Raw genomic sequence first — 22,671 nt, 5'->3', positions numbered from 1 at the left:
TGTTTTTTCTGAGGTTCTCATTTCTTACGAGAGTCTGAGGAGCTCTCTGCCTCCCTTGGGACACATTCCTTTTGATGACAGGCCGATTGTTATGCGGCCCCAAGTCGCACCGCTCCAGAAGTTTTCTCGGACCTTCCTTTGCCGGATAAGGTGAAGAAAGCTCATCGGGAGAGTGTTCAGGCCAATGATGGGCCTCTTCTCGGGGTACAGGACCCTTCAATGCGAGGATCGGCTACTTTGGAGATAAGATCCCCTTACAACGGTGGTCCCAGCGCCAGTTGCAGTGGGAGAGCAGTTTTCCCGTGGTGCAGCTACCGGTGGTCACTATTGAGGTGTCCGAGGGCGAGGTCGGGATGGACGCCCTCCTTCAAAGCATTTTTTAATCTACCGCTCCTAATGAGGAACAACATTCTTCTTCACGAATCTCCCCTTCCTCGTCGTCCAGCTCGGTTGTCAAGAGTCATTTTCTTGATGTGGCTGATAAAGGGGTGAATGTTACTTCTAGCAATCGTGTAGAGGCAGGAGATCATACAGGAAGTAAGTCTCCCCCAAACATTGACATCCTTGGGATCTTGAAGAGTCCTGCTGTGGATTCTTCTGTCCAGGCCGTATTCCCAGACAGGGGAGTTCGGGGAGCCCAGTCATCGACCCACCCATCCAAGTGGAGTTCTCTGAAGGTGTTGGCTTCGTAGGTGATGTAGCCGCTGAGCGTCCAACTGACGAACCCCTCGCCCGGGTTGAGTGTCCAGCTAGGGACGACTTTCTTCCGGATGCTGTGATTGGCTCCCGCCCGGGGGTTTTGAGTGGTGACCCACCTGAGTTTGCAGACCTTGCAAAGGCCCTTCCTTTTCTATTTCAGCTGGCCCTGGAGAGGAGCCTAAAGGAAGCCATTGGTCGGGTTGTTGAGTATTATTGGGCTTTTTTCCCAAGGTTCGACAGCTTCTTTCCCGCCCTTTACTTTCTTCTTTTTTCCTTTTTCTTAGCCTTTTCTTTATGTTGCCAGGCGCACCTATAATTTTGCGGCCACCAGTGTGGATGATCATGAGGCAGTCGTTCAGGAAAGCTTGGAAGAGAGAGAATAGTTGAAGCGTGAACTCGAGAGGACGAGACTCAACTGGAGGAGAGAGAATAGTTGAAGAGAGTGAAGAAGTTGGAGCGCCGCCAGAGGAAGCACATGCAGAAATGTGAAGAGGAGAGAACCCAACTAGAGCGACTTAATCAAAGTCTCCAGGGTAAATTATCTCGAGCGCAGGAATAGAGGGACTGATTGGAGTAGCTGAACCAAGTCTCCAAGGCGACTTATCCCAAGCACGGGAGGAGAGGGAACAGTTGGAGCAACTGAACCAAAGTCTTCAGGGCACCACTCTCTCCTTACAAAGGCAACTAAGGTGGTTCCTGAAGTTTCGCGACAATGTGTGAGGATGCGGGGTCGTTGAAGGTCATAGATCAATGCGGGCATTCCTTCTGGAGAGTCTGGAGCTGCGTTTGAGATCTTTCACCAAGTACCTTCAACGGCTCGCTTTTGCCAAAATTCTCACCGATGAGGCATCCTTTGAAGCCAACCGCGAACTCAGAAAGAAAGAGATGCCGAATGCTTTCCCTGGTCCTGTCGTACCTATGCCTGCATTAGTGGAGCCGGCTGACCTCATTCCCATTACTGCTGAGCTGATGTTAGTGGAATAGGCCGACCTTGTTCCCGCTATCGCTGAGCCGGCCAACCTTACTCTTGTTGTAGCGGAGACCGATGCTCATGGCGCTGAGACTTAGATTTTATTTGTTTCGTTATACCCCCCCGTCTTTTTGTTTTTTTCTTTTTTACACATGTATCCACATTTTGTTGCTCAGCAATTTGTATATACATACGCACTGACCAATGTACATATCTTTGCCTCATTTTCCTTTCTTCTTTTGTTTTTGTGCGGCCGGCCTAGGGAACCGTAGTAAAGGAGTCCATAAAGCTCTTACCTACCATGCTGGCCAACCATGTTGTGCTTGCTTATCCTCTATGGATAGTCGTTCTTGGAGTACGACCCCCGTTTTAATCTTTATTCGGGTGGCTGTGTCCAGCCGTACCTTCAAAGCTTCACCGGCTTACCCCGCTGGCATCCAGTCTAACCTTTTCGACCCCGCCAGCTGCTTAGCTTTTAAAGTTTCTCGGTCCACCCCGCTGGCTTCCTTCGTTTCTTTTTCTTGCATAGTCTGAGTGTTAGTTTCTGTTAGTGAAGATTCCTCAGATGGAGATTTCGTCGTTAAAGATTTTGTTGGTGGAGATTTTGTTGATGAATATTTTATCTTCGAGTGGCCAAGAGCCGACCCGCACTCTTCCACGAGAGAGATAAGACAACTTTTTAGGCCTAACTTTCTCTTTTTTCATCACGGGGAAGTAAGTTGTTGATGGAGTTCCCGTTTAGTAGAGTTGACTTTTTCGATTGAAACTAATCGATTTTCGCTCCATAGAAAATAATTGTATTAGTAAAACAGGATTCACACAATTTTTTAAGGAGACAAACCGGAACGTTTAGCTGTTGCGACTGATTTTTTGCTTGATGTTGTTTGATTTTTCCCTTCCTTCCTTGCTCTTTTATTTCCGCTTCTATTTTTTTTTTGTGCAAATTTCTGGGTTCTGAAAGCGGTCGCAAATTGTTAGGCGACCTAATTTTTTGACTATTAAGCACCTTCAGGCCATGTAATGGTTAAAAACCCAGCGGGTTTCGAGTAATGGAAATAAATCCCTTATAGTTACCCCGCTAATTCTTTCTGGATGTGTCCGGAAAGAATTCTTAACTCCTCATTCATTTATGCCTCGTCAAGTTCCCGGCTTGCCAGGTCGCATGTTGAGTGACCGTTTGTATTTTACGTACGTGGCAACTCAGTGCCAGTTATGTTTCCGCATTAAATGACGTCCCTTCGATTTCTGTGTTATGGCTCCTTTATTTTTTGTTATTAATTATGCATGTCGTATCAGTAGATATGCTCTACAGCGGTTGCAATAATCAAGGAATTCTGGTTCTCTGGGGGGATGCATGGCGTCTCATGGTGATTCGTGGTGTTATGACGCCTTGGCAGGCCAAGCTTCCCCACTGCCTATATAAGGGCCCTTCTCCATGTTAGAAACTTCATTATACTCACTTCTGTCTTTTTCTTCTGTTCTGTGACTCTTGCTTTACTGCCTGAGTTCCCAGTTCCTCTGTTCTCCTCTGCTTTCCTTCCAAAGTTCCTTTGTACTTTCTTCTATCTTCCATGGTTCTAATGGATCCTTTACACCCTAATGGGCGACAAGTCCTCTAGTGGCGCTTAGGCCTCTGTTGGAGGGTCAGAGGGTGGAATCGTCAATCCTTCGTTATTTGGGTCTAGGACCCTTTATTCTCGTTCTTGCCTTTCTGCTTATTGTTCCTCACTTGTTCTCTCCCTTTTGCTTACGGGGTTTGACTTCAAAACTCTTCTCCTCACTCGCTGGCTACACCGAACTCGCTGCTTGCTTGGTTACAATGGAGAAGGGCTTTTGTTTGGCAAGTGGTTCTTAACGTAGAAATTAACTCTGAAATGTTCTGAATCGTGGCGTTATCTTCGTCGTTGCTTCAAGAACTACTTGTTCCGTTTCAGATGGGTCTGAGAACAGTGAGGTCTTCTGGCTCCTTTAGAGTATCCCTAGTTGTTTTACGATCTAGGTTCCCTAGCTTTTACGGAGTAACTTGTTCCTTGTAGTCCTTCGGCCTTATGTTGTAATTTGTTCCTTGTAGTTTTGCGACTTCATGATGTAATTTGTTCCTTGTAGTCTTGCATAATTAATAAAATGGTTTTGTGTATCCGGTTGTACTGTTTTCGTATTTTCCTTGCTATATTTTCTCTGCATTTTCTTGCTGTATTTCTTTTCGTACTTTTTCTCTCCCTTTATTATTATTATTTTTTTGCGATTATTACCTTATGTTGTGTGTCGTTGTTGCTCTTGTTTGCATATTTTGTTTTGGTATTTGGAGAGTTTATAACCTCGATCTGTTTCTTGCTTGTTGATGCTTGGGCGGCCTTTTGCGATACTTTGCTTCTTTTCTGTAGATTTTCCTTACTTCGGGCAGTCGGAAGACTAAAACCCACACTCCATTGGGGAGAGGTCAGGCTACCTCAAATTAGCCAGTTCCTTTTGGTTCCCCAATGAGGTAACTTCTTCTGGCTACAATTGGGGCAATCTGCTTTTTCGCCATGATAGGAGTTTGAGTAAGTTCTTTGGGCTGCCTTGAGGGTAGGACCCACTCTCCTCCCTGGAGAATACTGGACCCGCTCTCGCTTGTTGATATCACAGGAAAATGTAACATTTTGAGCCAGGCTGGTGCTAGACCCATTCTTCACTCGTAGTGGAGGTCGGGGTAAGTTTTCAAGTTTCTGCAAGGGCCAATCCCGCTCTCCTCTGTGGGGGGATATGGCCACCCTTGGCCCGACCTTTCCCCTTATATTCTTTGGGGAGGTAAGTTATTCGGACAGTTTTTATTGTACTCGCTCCCGCCTGTTGACACTTATGAAGAATGTACATTTTTTTATTTCGGATAGTTGAGGACTAACCCACACTTCGTCGCAAGAGGGACAAGGCAACCTTAAGGCCTACATTTTCTTATGGTATCCCACGGGGAGGTAAGTTAGGACAGCTGACCGCTTTTCACCGTGATAGTAGACGGGTAAGTTCTTCGGGCTGCGTTGAAGGTAGGACCCGCTCTCTTCTGCGGGAGGGATAAGGTCGCCTTTAGGCTGACATTTCCTTGTTGAGTCCCACAGGGAGATTAGTTGTTCGGACAGTCTGTTACTAGACCCGCTCCCGCTCATTGATATCACAAAAAGTTTAACTGTTGGGTCAGGCTGGTGCTGATCTTACTTTTCGTTGCAGCGGAGGTCGGGAAAGTTTATTCGGGGGCCTTGAGGCCGATCCTGCTCTCCTCCATGGGAGGGATAAGGCGACCTTTAGACCGACTTTTTCCTATAATATTCTGCAGGGAGCTAAGTTTTTCGAGCAGTTTGTGACTAGACCCACACCTGCCTGTTGATGTCCTCGAGGAAGGTGCATTTTGATTTTTTGGCCTCCAAAGGTTGACCCGCACTCTGCTGTGGGAGGGATAAGGCAACCCTTATGCCTACCTCTGCCTTTCATGTCCCGTGGGGAGGTAATTTGTTGATGATCTTGTTGCTGCAGATTTGTTGGCCGCTCATTTTATTGTTGGCGCCTTACTGGTAATATGAAATCGTGAAGCAGATGTTCTACATATTCCTGAAAAGTCGCATCTTTATTAAATAAAAAGGAAAGTACAAGCTAAGTGAAGAGATGTTACAAAATTAAGGGACACAGAATCCTGATTTGGGGAGGTCGTCGTCCATTCTTCTCTCCAAAACCGCGCACCATAACTTTCTTGCACGAAACTGGCAGGACGAGGTGTAGTCGGAGGCCTGCCGTAGTTTCTTTAATGGTGTCCGGCCTACCTTGTTCCGTTGTTGCCATTCGAGGTAGGCCCTTCATCTTTCTACTTCAACTCATGGACGTAGCATTCTCTCACCGATACCTACTCTCCACGGACTTCCCCTACTCCCTTAGGAGTTGGGAACTTCATTTTGAAGTATTAGGTTGACGTGACGGCCCTTAAGCTATTGAGGGTGGGCCTCCCGATGATGGCACTATATGCCGACAGAGTTTTCACCACCAGAAAGTCGATCATAACAGGGGCCGTGCAGGGGCTACTCCCCACTGGGACAGATAGGGCGATGGTTCCCACCGGCCAAACAATGCTTCCAGAGAAACCTGTTAAAGCCATGGGGGCGGGGAGTAGCTTGGAGGCCTCAATAGCCAACTTGACGAAGGCCTCCCAGAACATGATGTTCGTGGAGCTCCCGTTGTTAATGAGGGTTCTGCTGGTGGTAAAGTTGACAACGAGCATCGTGACCACTAGGGCGTCGTTGTGGGGGTACAAGACCCCTTCTTTTTCGGCCTCCGTGAACAAGATTACAGGAGTAAGGTCACCCCTTCTTTGTTTGGCGGGATGATACTCAGCCGAGTATACCTCATAGTATCATGCTCGCCTGGCATGTGCTTTCCTGCTTGACGAGGTGATGCCCCCACCCGTGAACCCTCCAGCTATGGTTTGAATTTTCCCAAAGGGCTACTGCCTTGGTGGCGAATGAGGGCAACCTAGTGGTGGCCCCCTTATTGCCATTCGTTGAGGGCTATTCGCTCGTTTGTGCTGGTCACTTTGGTCCCGACTTCTTTTCCTCGATCTTCTCATTCTCTCTTGCTTTTGTCTTCTAGCTGGGGAACGACGATGCCTCTACTATTCAACATATTCCTTCCTTCCTCACAGGGAGAAGCAGTCTTCAGTGTTGTGTGAAGTAAATCGATAGTATGTGCAGTAGCGGCCATTGGTCCCTGATCGTCCTCATTTTGAATGGTGAACATGGGCCGGTCGTACCGTGGTCCAGGTCTTTTTGCTGGGACTTCCTCCAGCCGCTTCTCCTGGGAGCCCTTCTCCCATTTCTAGTGGAGCTTGGCCTTGGTTGGGGCCTTCTCTTTCCTCTCCACGAGCTTTATTTCCTTCGTTCGTGGCTTTGTCAACGCCTGTAGAGTGTCTTCTGCGTTGATGAAGTTGTCGACCTGGTCCATGAATTCTCGTAATGTCGTGGAAGTTCGTTTGGCTAGCTCTGCCATAAACTGGGAGCGCGGCTAGATGCCTCCCAAGAGCACCTACAATGTTATCTTCTCGTCTTGGTTGTTAGTAGTAATGCCTTCTTTGTTGAACTGGGCCAAGTAAGACTTCAAGCTTTCGTCCTCCGTTTGTTTGATAGTGAGGAGGTACGCAGTCGGATGCCACCTCCTTCGACTAGACATGAACTGGGTTAGGAACAGCTTGGCTAGCTCACCGAAGCTGTCCACAGATTTAGGTGCTAGTGACCCAAACCAAACACGTGCTGACCCCTTCAGGGTGAACGGAAACGCCCTGCAAGCTATTTTGCTGGGGAAGCCATGCATCGTCATGTAAGGCCTAAAAGTTTTTAGGTGCTCAAGGGGGTCCCTTCCTCCGTCATACATCTCCATGGCGGGAACTCTAAATTTTGGTGGCAAAGGAACTGTCATTACTTCTTCAGTATAGGGTAGACCTGTGCTTGTGAGCAACTGGTCTACCTTTGACGACGTGCCCACTTTCCTTATTATTTCCTCGTACATCCCTTTGAGGCTGCGAAGCTTGTCCTACATGTTTTTCTGCTCATCTCCCTTGTTAAGTCCCGCTTGTGTGTTTCGGGATCCCATGTGCTCAGTGTCGCTGGATCTTGCCCTGCCATCTTGCTTCCGTTGGGGTTTTTTGAGTTTCACGTTCTTTTTGCGGAGTGTTTCCACTTCGCCAGTAAGTTTCGTCATCCACTCTTCCATGGTTTTTAACCTTGCTTCCATGGCGTCTCTCATATTTCTCTTAAGTTGTTTGGAACGGGTTGTTGCAGACATGAGAAAGACATACAAGATCTATTACGATCCCAAAGACGGCAGCACTGTTAACGTCATGTTTCGCACACCTTTGGACCAAACTTCTACAACTCAGGTTTTCAAAAAGGGCCCTGCACAACGTAGAAAATACTGTGACTTTGAGAGGACGGCCTTAGGGCCATGGAACCTTTGTTACCAATGTTAGTAAATATTATTGAAGTGTAGTACATAAGTAAGAGAGTCTAGGGATCAGATAGATATTCTTGTACTTGTGATTTGCTATTTATACTACAAGGTTAAGGAGTAGACTGTGCCTTTTTTCATGAAGTCTGCGTTTCCTGTACTGTTTCTTTTGTTAGAATTTTTAAATGTGGCGTGGCTCTGGGACGGGGTCATTAATTTGACGTGTTGTTCGGGTGGCGGAACAATTAATGTGGCGTGATTCTCCAATCTCTTTCTTTCAGTCTGTCTTCCTTCTAGCTCGTTCAAGTTTTCTTTGTTAGTAGATCCACGGTTCCCTGTTTATTATGCCTGCTATGCGGGCTCGAACTTGAGAACTGGACACTCCCCGAGAGGTCCTCAAATTGACGAGTCTCATCCTCTGCAGCAGCATCCTTCCTACAGATCATGTATAGAGGAGCCTCCTAGTGGGCCGAGTAAATGGTTTTTTGCTTTGGGCCGGGCTCAATTTGGCCTCTTAGGCCTTGAGGGGAAAATCCCCTTACAGTACTATTTAGAAATTAACTTAATAAAATATCACTTATTATAAGACTCATTATGTTTATAAAAATAGTAATATTTTTATAAGACTCATTAAAGTGGTGGACTTCTACATTATGGTTGTTATGTTCATAACAAAGCATGCAGATAAATTTATGAAAAATGATATTTATAATTTTAGAATATATAAATTCTGTACATTCTCTTTAACAAAAATGAACCTTATTTTTTTAAAAGAAAATATAAATAATTTATACATCTTAAAATTATATCTAATATTATTTTAAATTTATTTATAGTTAGAACGGAAAGATGGAATTGAAAATGGTTAGAAAAGGCAAAGTGGTAAAGTAGTTTTCAGAAATAAAAGTGAGTGGAAGGTTGAATATGTTAACGAGAATCTTTTAGAAAATCAGAATTGAAACATCAATGAAATTATTAAATGGCAATCGGTCCCCTACTGGCCGACCCGGCCCACTTTTCATTTTCATCATTTCTCTCTCACTTTCTATCACTCTCATCACACCATTCACTTTTTTATACGTGGAATGGTGTCACATCAATGTCATCATCAGCTGCCCTGTCTTATCGTTCCGTAAAGTTTCCAAACCTGTAATGGAATAAACCCACACACATTTGGTTCTCCTTTAATGGTTACCATCCAATTACTTTTATTTTATTATATATATATATATATATATTTATATAAAACGTTAAATAGATGTTAAACTGAATTAAGATCAATTAATTTTTTTTTATAGATAATAATAAATTAAAATGATACAACAGATTTTGTGGAGTTCTTAAAAAATAAATTTAGATATATTTAGATATTAAGATTAATTTAAATATATATTTATAAAAAATTAAAAAATATTATAAACCACACGAATAAAAATGTGTTAAGTTGAAAAAAATTATAAATTTTACATATAAAAAAATTTTGAGTTAAGATAAATTTAATAATTTGAAATTTAAATATTTTAATATTAAATTCAATATAAAATCAAACTCAACTCTAAGTTTCAAAAGAGACCTAAACTAAGGTCATAAAAAATTATTTTGATAATAGAACTTTATAAGTCTTTTAATAAGAAATAAACTCTATCATAAAAATGTAAAAAATCAATTTTTTTGATGAATTTTAATTTTTTACAAAACACTCGCACAAGATTTACACATTTAAAACTTCTTATATATAATATTACTCTAATCTAAATATCTTTATACCTCAACAATCCCGATGATTAAAGTATCATATTTTAAAACAAAATTTACAAAACTCAACAAATTTATTCACGAGATTTCTCTTCTTATTAAGAATATAATATACATATTTAAATTTATACATTCTTATCAGTTTAAATTTTTATGATTAGTGATTTAACAGATTATTAGAATAGAAATCTTGAATTTGAATCATAACTCTACATCACTCATATTAATTTATTAAAAAAAATATTAATAACATAATATAATTAATTAAATATATCTCTTTCCATCCATTAAGTTTTTGTAATAAATAATAATATAAAACTCCTTTTCATATTTTTATTGAGTCCCACTACTTTTCCAAACTCTCAATAAAAGCATCTCCTCAAATACTTGTCAATATGAATGTATTTTTAATGCATCATATATCAATTTTATAAAATTTAATAAAAATAAGTTCTACAACTATAAAGAGATTCCACAAAAATAAATTCATAAACTGGTATTACTTTATATGACATGTAAGATCTATTTTATAATAAAAGTAACTTTACAATCTAATGTACCACATCAAATCACGTCAACTTGTAGATTTATTTTTGTATAATCGTTTTATAGCTAAAATATTTATATTTGATAAAACTAGTTTTAAAAAGAGTTTTGTTATACATAAATGTTAACACACCACTTATAACTATATCCATTATAACTTAAAAAAATCAAAACACTAAACATTTTTTAGTATAGTTGATGTAAAAACCTTTTCCATCAGCAGTGTATTGGGTGGGTAAAAAATAAGATTTATAAATAAATTTTCCCTTTTAGGAAAAAAAAGAGAAAAAAACTCAAGAAAAATCTTTGATCTAAACTGCCCTATTTAAATAGAGTTAAAACAATGGACAGAAGTGTTGTTATTTAATGTAACAACATCGTATGAACATGTAGCTATCAGTACTAATAATGATAATATTAATAATAACATTATATATAAATATTTGGAAGAGAGAGAAGAATATGTGGCCATCACCATCTCCATCTCCATCCATTCTCCTCCTTCCACTTCTTTGATGGAGTCAACATCATCACTATGCAAATTGCAACCAATCTAATCACTATTATTTTTTCTAATCAACCAATCAATTCACTAATTCGTATTAGAAGAAGGCGAGTCAAAATGACAATCCAAGTTAGATCTTTGTCAACCTCATCCAATCAAACACCACAAAAATGACCAACTTGCGACCTAACTCCCTCCACAGTTTAGGGCTTGGGTGTGAAATCGTGTTAACGGATCATGTTTGTGTTATGTCAAGATATGTATATTATACTATATGGGTTAATCTAAACATGACTCGTTAAGCTTATCGTGTCAAAATCTCAAATTTTAACACAACTCATTAACATAACATGATGACAAGATATAACCCGTTAGTGAATACTACGAAATATGTTAACACGACACGACCCATTTCAACTCGTTTATGTAAATAGGTTGAACAGATCCGAAATTAACCTGTTTGACCTGATTAAGTTTAGCGTAATTTTATATAAATGTAAAAATCATAATATCTATAAAAAAATATTAAACTAACTACAAGTTCAAAATTATAATTCAAACAATAAAAATATCGAAATTAAAATTCTAACAATTTTACTTTTAGGTATAAGGGTATAATTGTAACTTTAACTTTCTTAATGGGTCATAACGGGTTGACCCATTATCAATCTGTTAAACAATCGTGTCTTAACGGGTCAACCCGTTTTGATCCAAACCCGTTAAAACTAAACTTAAACCCGTTATTATCGTATCGTGTTCATTTTGAATTAACGGATCGTGTCACATAATGTCACCCTTACTTTTTATCCCCATTCAAATAGTAAATTCGGGTCGGAATAAATGAATTTTTAATCGGATTATCATTTCAAATGAAATCGGGTTTTTCGATCTAACCTGTTTTCGATTTTATTTGTTACTTACTTTTATTGTAATCAAAATTTAACGACGATATTTAACACATATTTCAAATAATTGGAACTGATAATCGAGTCGGATCGGCCTGATAGTTTTCAAAATATAATCGAAACTTCTATTATTTCTACCCTCCTCTTATCGAGTTGAGTCAGGTTGGAATTTCAGGCCGAGTCAGCCATGCGGTTTTATTGTACACTCCTAAATTCTAACTGTTCATTTTCTATTTTATTGGGTTTTCTAAAATAAAAAAAAAAAATTATAAAAAAGTGTTAAGTATATAAAATGAATTATAAAGGATAATTTATAAAGAGGAACACTATTATTTATTATATATTTTATTATTCTTAATTAGATAATTTCATTAACAAAAGTTCTATGGACAACTGCCCCTGCATCCTGCCGCAGAACCGGTTCCCACGTGGCAGGTAAAATGTTTATTTTCATCTTCGTGGCTCTCCGCAACGATGCCGTTTTGTGTATTTTTCATTTCCCTTCGTTTCCCTTTCGCCTTCGATTTCTCTCCTCGCCTTCAATTTCGTTCTCCCTTTCCAAACCCCCTTCGTTTCCTCCTCCGATTCATTCTTCCCACCAAATCCCCTTCGTCGCGATCCTTGCTGTTCATCATTGTGAAAACCATCACTTTCTCTTCGGCACAGCACGAGTTTAATATCCCATCCATGAAGTTCGATACTCCCGACAAGCTCACACCTGTCGATTTCTCCATCAGAAACCAATTGAGGTCCTCCATGACGATGATGGACTTGCTCGTTGTATGTAACAAAAGCAAATTCAGATCCAAATCATTCAAAATCTTGGAGAGATCGCTAACGTAAACATCGTAGGATATGAAATTCGCCATGGTAGCCACGAAGCTTGATTTCCCAGTTTCAGATGGACCGTATTGCTTCCAAATGCTGCCAAGACGGTGATAATACTGTTTGGATTTGATGAAGGATTCGAGATCGGACTTCACCTTGTTTTTGAGGTCGTCTTCCATAGTGATGGTATCAAAGGTGGAAGGGTGCGTAAAGGGAGCGGATCTCCACCTTCCGTCACCACTCTCGCTGCGATGATGATGATGGTGATGATCGTCGTCGTCCTCGCCATGCTTGATATTCATGTACAGCTTTAGGTCTCACTATTTTCTCAGCTCAATGTCATCAGCCACAAAGTGGATGTGCTGGAGATACGGCCGGAGGATTCTGTGCTTGTCCACCTTTCGGACCTTCAGCACAAAGCTTCTGCATTTGTTTCGTAGCATCTTATCCATATTGGTCCATGTTAATATGACGTCAAGAAAGTTGATTGGGGTCAAGGCAAAGAACGATGTCATTAGGCTTCTTGCCGGTGACAAGGTTGGTGAAATCAGAGTCTTCGAGACTAGACAAGGAGTTATGGTAGGGGGAAACTCTTCGATAAAGTTGATTCTCTTGCATACTTTCATTGAATTCAGGAACTTTGAGGAACCGGTGAATATGAAAGCAATCTTCGATCCATCTCCACAATTTCTTCACGACATAAATCAACCCCGGTTTGAATAGAAGCACCCGAATCAACACGAGAAAACAAACAAGTACTACTACAAGAAAAATTAGGGTTCGAACACCCATAAAAAAAAACCTCTTTATGGGTGTTTCGAATTTTCCTTTTGGGTTTTGGGTTGAGCGATCAGAGAGAAAAATATGTGACAGAGAGAGAGAGAGAGAGAGAGAGAGAGAGAGAGGTGGACGGGGGAGTGTTTGTTTTGCTCCCACCCACTCCCACACAGAACAAAATTGAACCCGCGATAGAAAGACAAACTCTGGAACTCGATGAAGCTCGGGAGAAGACAATTTTCGGGCCAAGACAAAGCTTGGGATTTTGCAACTCGAAGATGAAGCTGACGATGTTTATTTTCATTTCCTATTGTTGATTTTGTTTCTATTTTTTTTTTTTAAATAAGACAGCTGATGTGATCGTAGGCCACGTCAACTGCAGTGCCACAACAGGGATGCATGCGGTTGTCCATAGAATTTTTGTTTCATTAAAATCTCTGTAGGATTGCCACATTGCATCCCGATGTCATATGTCTACTAATTAAAGACTGGCATGTGCCATGACTTTAATTTATAAATGGGAGATTGTGAATGTATCTACTTGCCAACTTTTTAAATTTCAAGTTTCAATATTTCAAAAATTAAAAATTGTGGCTTTGATCTTTAAAATGTAAAAACTAGAAGTACTAATTGTGCAATTAATCATAAAATTGATCTCCACGAGGAAAGGAAAAGGCACAATAACATTGTCCCAAAGCATGACCCCTTTGGTATGAGCTTAAAGGAGAAGAATACTAGACTAGGGGAGGAGCTATAATTAGATTGGAAGAATTCCCATGAATGACAAATTTAATATGTATATATATATATAATTTTTTTTATTAGTCATTATTCACCATTTCACACCTCACACTTTATAAAAAATACCCTCATATCTTATAAAAAATACATCTACACTTTATGAAAAAATTATATGTGTAGAGTATGAGAATAAATAGTGGTTGATATATAATAAATCTCATATATATATATATATATATATACACACGTAGGCTACTTTATTTTATTTATTCATTTATAGAAAGTGTGATTCATACACGAGGCAGATACACATCTCGGACCCATATCTCCATTATTGAGTGCTTAGTTTGCAAGTTGGTTCATGCAAGTCCAAAAGAAGCTGTCAAGAGCAAAGAGCTTTTTGGAGAGTGCATTTACATTTGACCCTTTAGGGTTTTGAGGGGGTACTCTTGCATGAAAGTGATGGAAGATAGGATCCAAGTTCCATAGCCATCAAAACTAAACATTATGAGAGAGAGAGAGAGAGAGAGAGAGAGAGGAGTACGTGGTCAACTTTTTTTGCTTTGTTTTTTTTTTTTCCACCTCCAATCGTATTCACATAAAGCTTACGAATCATGATTTTGCTTTTGAGCATAAATTAAGCCAACATCTCATAGGACCACGATTATGCTTCTTCGATAATTAAACTTTGAAATAGTTCTTCTTTGGACCGTAGTCCATAAGAAAGACGTTCTTCTACCCCTTAGCTCCCCCCCCACTCAAGTGAAAATAAAGAAGAAGAAGATGAAGTCATTGAAGTTTCATTGGGAAATATAGAGTATTAATTTGCTTTTAATATTCTTTTATTGATAGATTTGACACCATATATATCTAATACATCTTACCCTGTTTTTTTTTGACAAGATTTTTTCATCAACAAATGAAATGAAATTTGAATAAATTGATAATACAAATAATGATCCCAATAAGGTCGAAAAAAAAAAAGCCAACAAAAATTATAATAAAAAAATCGATAGTTATAATATATATTTTGTGAGAATTTCCTTATATATTTTTAACATGGATGCAAATAGGTTATATCTTATTAATGATTTTAATTTTTTAAATTTTACTCCTTATTTTAAAGATAAGTCCAAGGATTCAACACTTCAAAAGAATTGGATTTGCAAAGAGTTTAGTTAAGAGTAATGTTTTGTACAAGTCTCAAATATATAAATCTAGTGCATACCATTTGTTAAAAAAGTGAAGTACCCCGGCCAATGAAAAAATATATAAAAAAAATCCATTTTATCTTGATGGGATCCACTTTTATTTATTTATTTTTTATAAAAGGTTTGCCCGATATTGATATAACTAAAACTTGTACTTAACATTATTTGTCAAGTCAAAGAGTTATTCTATTTATAAATCGCTAAATAGAACACACCATTTACATGATAATATTTGATTTATATAACTCAAATTTTAAAATTTATTTTCAAAACTAAATAATCATACTATGTAAGCGATTTGCTAAGTGTGTCATCTATACCGATTTGTAAATAAAAGTTTTCTTTAATTAAAAGGATGGAACAACCAAAGACAAGTGCTAAAGAATACGATATATTATTTATTTTTCATTGTCATGTGACTTGAAACAAAATATTCTTGTTTTAAACTTGGGGTCAATGTTAAAAGATATATTTAAAAAAATAGTGCTTTTAATTAACTTATAGATATGCAAATCTAATGTCAAGTTTCAAATGACATTATATTCTATCATTATTATTAATATATTCTACAATATCTATCTTTATGATTGATAATGCAAAAGATAACGATAGCGTAAAGGGCTTTTTTGGGGGAGGAGGGGAATAGAGACAATGAGACAAAACGAAAAGGCAGGGCCAAATCTATAGGAATGCCATTTGAGTCAGCAAATGATGGATTGTTAGGCTTATTTCCTTAGTTATCCTAATATTACAAGATGAATTATCCAGATTCAACCCAATCCTCAACTACATGGTAATACCAAATTGTTGTTTCTTTTTTTTGATGGAATATCAAATTGTTGTTTTAGAATACATGTATATATTAGAAAGAGTAGTGCTACGTACAAGTTTCAAATAGATCAACTTTACACAGATGTTTTGTAAAAAAGGGGGAGTTTCATTAAAAAAAATATATATTTTTATACATTTTTTAATGATGTGGTAAGGGACTGCAAAATTTGTCTATTTGAAACTTAACAAATCATTACTCTAGTTTAAACCGTCTCTATTTTTCCTTTTTCAAGGCAATAACAAATTGAGGTATTCTAAAAAATAAAAAGAAAAGAAAAAAAGAAACAAAGAAGATTAAAGAGTGAAGAAAATAAGGTGATGAATATGAATTTTATAGCCTTGAATATTTATATGAGTAATTTTATATATAACTATGAAGTGCGTAAATGTCGTGTAATCATTTTGAAAAAATTTTATTAATTTTTTTCAAAATTATTACGCGACAGTTACATAATTCACAATCATAAATATCTTTTCTCTAAATATCCCAATCTAGTTATACTTTTCATTTGATAGAATTAGATATTATAAACCCACCACTAAAACACACTTGTTGATGTCTTTTCAAACCCACCACTACTATTTTTCAAGTTGTGGATGCATATCTCCCAAATATTTAAGGAAAATATTTCAACTAAAAAGATATTTAATAAAAATAAATTTATAAATTGATGTAATTTAGATTAAGTTTAGATTGATAAATATTCTCAATCTATTTCATCTTATTATTATAAATTATTATAAATTTATATATAAAATATAATAAATAATTTAATTTTTTTAAATATCAAAATAATAATAGTATTAAAAAATAATATTTTATTTAATTTTTAATTTTTTATCTTAATTTATTATTTAAAATTAATTTTAATATAATATATTACATTATAAAATTATTTTTATTAAGAAGAAGGACTCTTAAAAGTAAAATTAGAACTAAATGGATTGAGATTGAGAAACGTGTCCAATTACCATTATTAACATGACATAAAAAGACAGCAATAGGAGCTCACAAAAACAGTGCAGAGAAGAAGAAGAAGGAGGTGTTGGGTTAATAATGTGACGCGGTAGGATATTTAGAAGTGCGGAGGGAGGTTGAATGGTGCTCGCGCGAGAAAGCAAGGGATAACAAAAAGTTTCTGATAACGCTAGCTATTGCTGTACGTGTGGTGGTGGGTGCACGGGGGGCAGCTTCAGCCCTCTCTCTTAACGATAGATACTACTGGGTTCCTGATTTCACACACACCTTGGCCGTCGTCACATGAGCGCATCCTTCTCGCAGCATGACACCGATCCCGAGTAGCAGCATGTTTGGCCCATTTTGCTTCAGTGGGCGCGGCATCTATCCCTCTCTCTCTTTGTCTCGCCCTTTCTCTTTCTATATTCGAAAAAAAGAGTTGTTCCCAAGTGGAGCAATGAAAGTAAAAAGACCCAAATACGCAGGGAGATCTTTCTTTATTAGTCTGGGAAGATCAGAGAATCTATGCTTGCTCGCCATGTGTTTGTTCTGTTGCCAATGAGACTGGACCCACACCCAGACAAATCAAATTAGCGACCACAAACAGCCACAGCATTAACAATCTCTCTCTTATATCTCTATTTCTGGCTGAGTTCTAAAGTATTTTTTTGGGTGTGTGCTTTTCTTTTCTTTCTTTTTTTTAATTGAACAACTCAACTGCCTTGCTATTTGTCTTGGCCTACCTCAATAAACTATACCCAAAAGTTTCTGAAGTAAACCCTTCTTTGGAAATTTTTTATTATAGATCGTAATCTCAAATAAGCATTCATTTTTTTCCCTTGCGACTACGGGTATATAAAAAGGGGGTGTAAAGCATAGTATATGCTCGCCGGCGATGCCGACGCCGGTCAGCGCGGCGAGACAATGCTTAACGGAGGAGGCCGCGCGTGCTCTGGAAGACGCGGTGGCCGTAGCGCGTCGGCGTAGCCACGCGCAGACGACGTCGCTCCATGCCGTCTCGGCCTTGCTGGCTCTTCCCTCCTCAACTCTCCGGGAGGCCTGCGCACGAACACGTACCGGCGCGTATTCGCCACGGCTACAGTATCGAGCGCTGGAGCTTTCCGTTGGGGTCTCCCTGGACCGCTTGCCCTCTTCATCGAAAGCCCTGGACGAGCCCCCGGTCTCAAATTCCCTCATGGCCGCGATCAAGCGGTCCCAGGCGAACCAGAGGCGCCACCCCGAGAGCTTTCACTTGCATCACCAAATCGTTCATGGCCAGCAGCAAACAACGTCGCTTTTGAAAGTCGAACTCAAGCACTTTATACTCTCCATTCTCGATGACCCGATCGTTAGTCGGGTTTTGGGTGAAGCGGGTTTCCGGAGCTGTGATCTCAAGTTAGCGATTATCCACCCTCCGGTCTCCCGGTTTTCCCGGACGCGGTTCCCGCCCGTTTTCCTCTGTAACTTGACCGACTCGGACCCGGGAAGGCGTAGTTTCAGCTTGGAGGTTTCTGGGGACGAGAATTCCAAAAGGATCGGCCAGGTATTACTGAAAAAGAGTGGGAAAAACCCGTTACTTGTCGGAGTTTGCGCTAACGACGCGCTTCGTAGCTTTACCGAGTGTATAAACAAAGGTAAAGGGAGTGCTTTGCCATCTGAACTAGCTGGGTTGTGTGTAATCAGCGCAGAGAAGGAGATTTCCGGCTTCGTCAATGGAGGTGTGAGCGAGGACAAGATGGGGTCGAAGTTTAAGGAGTTGGGTAATGCTGTTGAGCAATCCTCGGGGCCCGGAATCATCGTGAATTTCGGCGATTTGAAGGAGTTGATCGAAGACGGTGCGTCGGGTGAAGCTGTGGGCTTTGTGGTTTCGCAATTGACGAGGCTTTTGGTGCTTAACTGTGAGAAATTGTGGTTGATGGGTGCGGCGGGGACATACGAGACTTACCTTAAGCTTCTGGGTCGGTTTCCGAGCATAGAGAAAGACTGGGATTTGCATCCCTTACCCATCACTTCGTTGCCTTTAAAGTCTGGGTGAGTAGTCCTTTGTTCCTCTGTTTTCTTCCTCACGTGTTTTAAAATACTTGGATTGATGGATTTTTATTAGGAGGGAAATAATAGACGATGAGTTGATTATGCATAATTGGATGTTTGCTTAGAAAAATATAGGTTTTGTGGAAACTTAGAGACCTGACTAATATTGCAGTCGGTTTTTGGATTCACGACTTGCGATTGAAACAGCTGAAGGCAAGTTTTTTCCTGTGATGTCCGTGTTATGAAATTTACTCTTTACGTTTATTAGATGCGTCATGCAAGGAAATAAAGACATCATGTTTTTGCTCTTTCCTTACCCTTTGGATTGTTGTTTTTTTAAATTGCATTTGGGGTTGTTCTTCCTTGCTCCTTATAGATAAATTTTGTAAATAATAGATATTTCTTTAACTTCAAAACTTTTTAATGATGAGATTCGTGCCTAGTTTTAATACTTTAGATAATCAGCCTTCGTTTTCTCTTTTTATTTTATTTTTTAGAACAATGGTTTCCCCCTGGACTTAAAAACAATGCTTGACATGATAGAAGATATTACATTTGTTGATGGAAAGGGATACCAACCACCTCTCCCCCAGAACAAACAAAGGAGGAGAAAAACAAAATAAAAGATAAAAGATAAAAATAAAATAAAGACAGGAAGAAGAAGAAGAAAGGAGAGCATGACCGCACGGTATGCTTTATTTGCAACGTTAATTTGGATGGAGTTATCTCTAATATTTTTGCACTGTGGATTGTGATTGAGTATCAAAGTTCGGCCATACTTTTATATTTGTTCTTGCTTGCGATGACTGTGCTCAACATTTTCAGCCCTAGAAGGTGGGTTTATGTCTAACGTTCATGAGTACTTGTTTTAATCTTGTGTGGGCTACCGTGGTTCTGTTACAATACTATTGTGTTTGCTTGTTCTTTGCTCTGGCTAGAGATAAGTGTTTAGTACTTTAGTTGCCAAGCCAATGGGGTACCTAGTTGAGGTCACCTTATGCGATGCTTAGAGCAATAATAATCGAGAGTTTATTTGTGCATGTATTAGCTAATATATTCGTGGCTGGTGTTATTCCAAATCAAATGAATATTCGTGCATGTATTAGCTAATATATGTACTCTAGCTTATGACTTTTCTGTGCCCGTTGGATATAACAGTTTTATCCCCATGATATACTTACAGCTTGATGGGATCCTTTGTTCCATTTGGTGGGTTCTTTTCTACAACATCTGATTTCCAACTTCCATTAAGCCGCATAAATCAATCTTTTACACGTTGTAAACTATGCACTGAAAATTATGAGCGAGAAGCTGCTGTTGTTCAGAAGGGAGGATCGACTATTTCTGTTGTTGATCAGTGCTCAGAAAGTGTTCCTTGGTTGAGAATGGCTGAACTTGACACGGGAAAGGGAGTGGATGTGACAAAGGTGTGTAACTCTTCAAAGTTTGATTTCTATGATGCAGGAATTCACATGTATGTGCTCTCACACCCACATGGACAGTTTAATGCTTGTGTTGCTACTGGTTTAAAAATTCTTGGATGGCTGTATTTCATCAATTAAATTAAGACAATGTTTATATTAGAGTATGTTCATTCAGTGCAGACCAAAGATGATCCAGCAACATTGAATGCCAATATTTTAGGGCTGCAAAAGAAATGGAATGATATCTGTCAGCGTCTCCATCAAGGGCAACCTAAATTGGATATTTCCCATGCCAGCTCCCAAGTCCCATCTACTCAGGGCTTCCATTATACTGCAAATAAGAAGGAGGGAAGCAGTAAAGATTCTTCTACAAGTGAAAACCAATATGCAAGCCCAAGCCCCTGTATGCCAACAGAATTGCAAAAAAATTTTCCATTAGAACAGAACATTCAATTACCTGTGGCTTCTGATGCTGAAAATTGTAATTTTCAGTTTTCTACGTACTCTATACCCAATATAAATCTGCCCCCCAACTGCACATCATCTTCATCAGTCACTTCTGTGACCACAGACTTGGGGCTGGGAACACTTTATGCATCAACAAGTTCTGAGCCAGACAGTCCAGAGTTATCAGCTCACAAAGAATGTCTTCAGCACATTTCAGGTTCCATTTCTACCAGGGTTGATGCAGTGAGGGAAAGTACTTTGCATCAGATTGCCTATTCCTCCTCCTCCTCTGGTCCTAATATGGGAGGGCAGTCTGATCTAAGAGATTTTAAGTTGCTTTGGAGGTTTCTTGCAGAAAAGGTTTGCTGGCAAGATGACGCTATATTCTCTATTAGTAAAGCTATATCCCGCTGCAGATCTGGTAATGGAAGGCATTGTAGCTCAAGTCTCAGAGGAGACATTTGGCTTACTTTCCTTGGACCGGACAAAGTTGGAAAGAAGAGAATTGCTTCAGCACTAGCTGAGATAGCATTTGGCACCAGGGAAAGCCTAATCTCTGTGGATTTGGGTTTCCAAGAGTCGGTTCACAAATCAAACTCAGTCTTTGAACAGCAAGAACTAGAGCGTTCTGATATGGAGTTTAGAGGAAAGACTGTTGTTGATTACATTGCTGGGGAGTTAAGAAAGAAACCTCACTCGGTTGTCTTCCTTCAAAATGTAGATAAGGCTAATAATTTGGTGCAAAGGAGCTTGTCTCAGGCAATCAGGATAGGTAAATTTACAGACTCCCATGGGAGAGAAATCAGCATCAACAATATGATCTTTGTGGTAACCTCAATGTTAACAAAGCACAATAGAACTTCCCTTTCAAGTAAGGAACCTGTGGAATTTCCAGAGGAAAGAATACTCAAAGCCAAGAGATATCAAATGCAAATTTTGACTGAATATGCTGCCGGGGATGCCAGTAGAAGCAATGGCATGAATGTGAGAGTAACCGCACAAAAAGGAATGTCAAGTCTCTCGTCTGTAAATAATAAAAGGAAGCTCACTGAGACCTGTGACTCTGTGAATCAGGAAGAAACCTTTGAGATGCAGAAACGGGTGCACATGTCCAGATCCTATTTGGATTTGAATCTGCCTGTAGATGATCTGGGGGAGGACGTTGATAATGGAGACTCTGACAGTGACTCTATCCCCGAAAACTCGGAAGCTTGGTTAGAGGAGTTCCTTGAACAAGTAACTGAAAAGGTGGTCTTCAAACCGTTTAATTTTGATGCACACGCTGGGAAAATAGTGAAGGATATAAGCCTACAATTTCAGAGAATGTTTGGATCCGATGCTATGCTGGAGATTGATTATGAAGTCATGGTACAATTACTTGCAGCTGCTTGGTTATCAGACAGGAATAAAGCAGTGGAGGAATGGGTTGAGCAGGTTCTCTGCCGGAGCTTTGCCGAGGCCCGGCAGAAGTACAACCTCTCTGCTCGGTCTGTTATGAAACTAGTCACTTGTGAAGGCTGTTTTGTGGAAGGGAAGCCTCCTGGAATGTGCCTTCCTGCAAGAATTAATTTGAAGTGATTTTTTGCTCACCATGCTTCTTGTAAGTATATGTATACTGTAGCTCTTAGCATATATCTTCCGGCTTCTGTAAAGCTTTGTTTGGCTACAGCTAAAATCCTAGTAATTTTTTTGGGCAACCATTGTGTTGTAAAGCGTCATGTATGCTATCAGCAAATATAATGTATAATTTTCTACCTGTTCTCCAAACAAACCCTTTGGTCCATCATTCTTTTCTTTTGAAAATGATAATTATCAAACCAAGTTGGTTCTTTCGGCCGGCCCATATGATATCGCTTCAAGTTGGTTCAACTTTTCTCTCTTTTCCAAATTTAATAAATCTATAAATGATGTTGCTTGATGTGATAATGTTATATTATAAAATATTTTTATTGTAAATTAGATCTAATATGTCATTTTAAATCACATCATTTTATAAATTTATTTTTTTAAAATTTCTAAATAGATAAAGTGTTAGACACGACACGAGCCTTGTAATATTTAATATTGTCCTTATAAATTTTT

At 39.2% G+C, this 22,671-nt stretch overlaps 1 protein-coding gene and 1 pseudogene across 1 annotated transcript; one reads left to right on the top strand and one right to left on the bottom strand.

The window, feature by feature from the left end:
• Positions 1-11,880: 11,880 nt before the first annotated feature.
• On the bottom strand, positions 11,881-12,961 carry LOC108983202 (annotated as a pseudogene).
• A 4,382-nt stretch (positions 12,962-17,343) lies between these two features.
• LOC108983205 (protein SMAX1-LIKE 6-like) lies at positions 17,344-22,429 on the top strand. Its single transcript, XM_018954763.2, has 3 exons — positions 17,344-18,718; positions 19,902-20,145; positions 20,323-22,429. Exons 1-3 carry the CDS (start codon positions 17,583-17,585, stop codon positions 22,165-22,167), a joined length of 3,225 nt encoding a protein of 1,074 aa, XP_018810308.2. The 5' UTR covers positions 17,344-17,582; the 3' UTR covers positions 22,168-22,429.
• The last annotated feature ends 242 nt before the right edge of the window (positions 22,430-22,671 follow it).

The sequence above is a fragment of the Juglans regia genome, chromosome 5, assembly GCF_001411555.2.
Source record: "Juglans regia cultivar Chandler chromosome 5, Walnut 2.0, whole genome shotgun sequence".
Taxonomy (NCBI): domain Eukaryota; kingdom Viridiplantae; phylum Streptophyta; class Magnoliopsida; order Fagales; family Juglandaceae; genus Juglans; species Juglans regia.
The sequence above is the reverse complement of the archived record's forward strand: the minus strand, read 5'-3'. Positions and strand labels throughout refer to the sequence as shown.

Excerpts from the sequence above, each read along its gene's own strand:
- LOC108983205 (XM_018954763.2), top strand. The coding sequence starts at position 17,583 with ATGCCGACGCCGGTCAGCGCGGCGAGACAATGCTTAACGGAGGAGGCC. Across the intron at positions 18,719-19,901 it reads TCGTTGCCTTTAAAGTCTGG|CTTGATGGGATCCTTTGTTC; the intron begins GTGAGTAGTCCT and ends ATATACTTACAG. Across the intron at positions 20,146-20,322 it reads AGGGAGTGGATGTGACAAAG|ACCAAAGATGATCCAGCAAC; the intron begins GTGTGTAACTCT and ends CATTCAGTGCAG.